Source organism: Phoxinus phoxinus (genome assembly GCF_949152265.1).
Source record: "Phoxinus phoxinus genome assembly, chromosome: 6".
NCBI classification, from domain to species: Eukaryota; Metazoa; Chordata; class Actinopteri; order Cypriniformes; family Leuciscidae; genus Phoxinus; species Phoxinus phoxinus.
The window spans coordinates 32239450-32243686 of record NC_136881.1 but is presented as its reverse complement, the minus strand read 5'-3'; the positions used below and the strand labels follow the sequence as shown (position 1 = coordinate 32243686).

The following is a 4237-nucleotide window of genomic DNA, read 5'->3' as shown; positions in this document are numbered from 1 at the left end:
ATGAATGGGGAGGAGGGCTGATCGGTGAGACGGAGTGTATAAAAGCCGAGCGAAGGGAAGCCGTTGGTGTGAGAATCAACAGATCTACACATCTACAGATAGCTGGAGAGCTATATTACCTTGACGCAGATCTCAAAAAGGGGGAATTCCAAAGTATTTACATTTCTTTTTTGGACGAACGCCTTCACGGACTTAACTATCGGATCCGTGTTTTGCTCTTTCTTGTGTTTGCAATAACCCCTTATCAATAACCTGTTCGGACTGACAGCCATTGGAAAGCCATTTACGGAAAGATGCTTAACAACATGGATTTGAACTCTCAAGATTCTTTCTACTCGCAGTTTGAGAACTGTAACAGTTCTGCGATAGGGATGGAAACTCACGGCTCCAAAGACAGCCAGGATGTTTTCATGGATTCTGGAAGGACAGCACCTGCCCAGTTTGCACACGGTGAGTTTCTGGCAGATTAAAAAAAATTCTAGCTCTGTTAATTATAGACCAGATTTCAGTACTGCTGCATGAAATATACTGTATAGTGCAAGTTAATTCAAGGCACTCACGAAACTGTATAGCTATAAAACTGATTGCACATTTCACTGAAGGCACTGACGCATGCCTGCTTTTTTTCTTTCCATATCAGGTGCGCCTATTACCCCCAAAACGGAGCCCACGAGTACAGATCAGTATAACTCTTGTCAGGGGCCGAAAGAAAGCTACGCAACCTCCTTAGCTTACTCGGGCAGCTTCTATGTGGAAACATCTCAAGGAACACCTTGCAGCACAGAAACACTGCTTAACATGATCACCGAAATCGTTGGCATCTCAACAACCCCTGTGTCGGATGCGCAACAGTGTGCTGACGGTACGATGAACGCAAGCCGTAGCAGTTTTGGCGACGAGGGGGTCCAAACGCAGGCCTCCACGTGCACCACCCCGCCGCTGTATTCCCCAGGACAGACAAGCCACAGTTACCCGGACTCCCAGACCGCCACGCAGGCCCAAGACTCCGCTGCATCGCATTTAAACTTTCGCTCCTCTGCGCAAGACGCAGAGCCGCTGTCCGAGAGCGCGACGTTCCCGGTGGTCATCAAAAATGAATTCGAGAGCAGTTGTTACGAGTGGGGGACCTTCAATAAGTCGTACTTGGATGCTGGCTTCCAGTCAGAGGCATTCTCCATGTCGAATAGTTTTCAAACTGATCAACAGGTGGACGTGAAAGAACTTTTAGACTCTTATTCTCCCATTTGCTCAAACCCCGAGACTGAATTCAAAGTGGAGAGCACTTTAAAACAGGAGCAGTGCTTTGGAGATTCTTGCACACAGGGCTTCAACGCTCCCATGTTTAATTACTCCACCCCAGTTATGGATATCCCACCCACCAGTCTATTAAAACCGTCCATTTATCCAAATATTGAACTCCAGTCCAGTTGCGACACAACCTACTCGACTTCCACAATAGACTCGGTTCTGTATTCATCTTTATTGCCCGAGTCTTTCAGTCAAACTTACACACGGGCTCAGAAACCTAATCGCGTAAGAAAGAGCCCTGCCTCTTCTACCGGGCCGGCCAAGGAGAAACCCTTCACGTGTCCGATGGAAACCTGCGACCGGCGCTTCTCTCGGTCGGATGAGCTCAACAGGCACATCCGCATCCACACGGGACACAAACCTTTCCAGTGCCGCATCTGTTTGCGGAGCTTCAGCAGAAGCGACCATCTCACCACACACACCCGCACTCACACCGGTGAGAAACCCTTTTCTTGTGATGTGTGCGGCAAACGCTTTGCCAGGAGCGACGAAAGGAAACGGCACGGCCGGGTGCATCTTAAACAGAAAGAAAAGATGGAGCTAAAGCCACAAGTAGTTAACGCGTGGCCGTTTACTTTGCCCGAGGCCATTTAAGCGACAATTGTGATAATGAGCGCTCGTTGTGCGCGATGTCAAATCTTACCGTCTTGGAAGATTCAAGCTTACTAAAACAGTTGCTTAGGCTACTACAGAATACAACTCCAAAGCTCAAGTGAACGTCGTGGCAACTGAATCAAGCGACCCGCATGAGTGTAAAGGTCCACTGAGGTGACGGATCCCCTTTTCGTGAAATAGGGGATCGAATTTTAAAACTGGACCTCCCACAATGAACCTTGCGTGCAGCTTGAGGTGTGTGCAGCAAGTGCATAAACCTAAATCAAGTGTTTTTATTTTTATTTATATTACTCCTCGACCATCATATTTCTTAATCGAGGAGCGTGTTTTGCAGAACACGTGAACTGCAGTTCAGCACTTTTACTATGGAACAGCTCCAACCTCGACCTTGCATTGTAATGCTGCAGTAAAACGCACAGCTGGAATGTATTGCACTTAACTCCACTTTCGAACTTAAAATTGTTTTAATTCGTGCTTTTTGGTCTTTTCTATTTTAACGCTGTCACCTGTTTAAGAATTCTTTAAAAAATGCATGTATATGTTTACGTGATATTAATAATCACCGATAGATGCTTCACAGCACAAGTCAGATTTACCTCGTTTTACAACATGGTGGCATTATTGATTCATTCGTGCCAGGGTTTTTACAGCGTATTTTCCCCTTTATATAAATATATAAATATATATATGTTTCATTTTGTTGCTATGCTAGCGAATAGTAATTGTGTTGTACAATTAAAGAATCCAGTTCTAATGTTGTCAAATTTACACAGCGAATGGGAAGAAATAAATACATTTATATGCCAATGATCATTTGTATTTTTCTAACAAGTGCTACTTTTTACATTTTATTTTGAACTGAAAGACTATTTATATCCTTATTTTTGATGTGTCAATTGTGTTATGGAAAGCACAAGCTCCACAATACATGTCTTGAATTTCTTCAGTCCATAATTAAAATAGAATATTTGAATGTATTAAGCCAGTTTTAATACCATTGTCTACCCTAGGTATCTTTAATTCAATAACAGTTTTTTTTAAACCAGATACTTTTGTGTTATTGTGTGACCTTGTGACCCTAATTCATGAATTATGAATTATCCAGTTCACATGGCTCCTATATTTTGTGATGTGAAAAAAAAATTAGAATAGCACAGGTTTCGACACTGCTGTTGAGTGATTAGAAAAGCATACGTTGCTACGGTTTTCAGTAGTTCTTTCACATGATACTAGAACAGTTTCGACATGCCTTTCAGTCTGAAAGCTTTTTGTATTGTACTAGCTGAATTAATTAATAGAGGTAATGGGGGAAAATGTAGAAAATGTGAACTTGCCTTAAGTTATAATAATCATACTGGAGAAATGATTTTGTACATATCAAGAACGTTTATACGCAATACTTTGGATGAACGTTGATGTTTGTTATTTTTATGACAAATATTTATGAATAAAACAATTTCTTGAGGTGTTTAACGAGAAAGCTTTTCACTGAGAATGGTCATTCAAATGATACGGGTATAAGGAACATTTGCTATAAATGTTATTTTGTCTACACTCCTCCCATCTGTCCAGTCCGTCTCATGCAGACATCTACACTGGCTCTGAGATCTTGCAATCTGTCGCCAAAGTGCTAAGCAGCAGCGATAGGGACTCCTCAGCATGTAGGCTGCCCTGTACACATGACGCGTCCCGCTGGCAGTACATCACTGGCTCCCACTCCAATGCGTAAGAGCCTGTGCTGCTTCCCTGACACTCATCTACTGTCAGAGATCAGCATGTGATGGACTGCACAGCGTTTACATTACGCCATAATGTATTTGATCAAACTGTGGCATAGATCTCAATGAAAGTAGCGTTTGATGCCATCACTGTCCTCTTTGGGACTGGGTGTGTCTTGGATGATAAGTGTTTAAGTGCTGCTTTTGTACTGTACTGGGTATAGTTATAGTGCAGCACTTCATCTATGAATGACATTCCCATTTTCAACAAGGAGGAGAAACGATGGAAGCCTATTTTCAAACCAGAAACCACACATACACTTTTAAACATGTAGGTTCCAAAAATAGGGGAGTTTCAATGCCATAGAATAACCATTCAATGAGTATTACAAATCTAAAGAACCCTATTATTCTATAAAGATCCTTTTGTGGAATAGAAACATGCATGCATGTTAATGGTTCTTAATGGTTACCAATAAAGAACCTTGTTCTAAGAGTGTTATATTTTACAAATAGAACCAAGTCTCACTATAGTGTCAATTATCCACATCTGAGAATAGGAGTTAAGCTAAAAATCAAAATGAAACCCTCGTTCC

The 4237-nt window shown here is 42.1% G+C and overlaps 1 protein-coding gene across 1 annotated transcript; it reads left to right on the top strand.

Annotated features, from left to right (window-relative positions):
• Positions 1-293: 293 nt before the first annotated feature.
• Positions 294-2700, top strand: LOC307000694 (uncharacterized protein; the record flags this gene model as incomplete). The annotated part of the gene is made up of 2 exons (XM_079616476.1): positions 294-450; positions 641-2700. The coding sequence occupies 2 exons, from the start codon at positions 294-296 to the stop codon at positions 1900-1902; spliced, it is 1419 nt and encodes a 472-aa protein (XP_079472602.1). The 3' UTR covers positions 1903-2700.
• Between the last annotated feature and the right edge of the window lie 1537 nt (positions 2701-4237).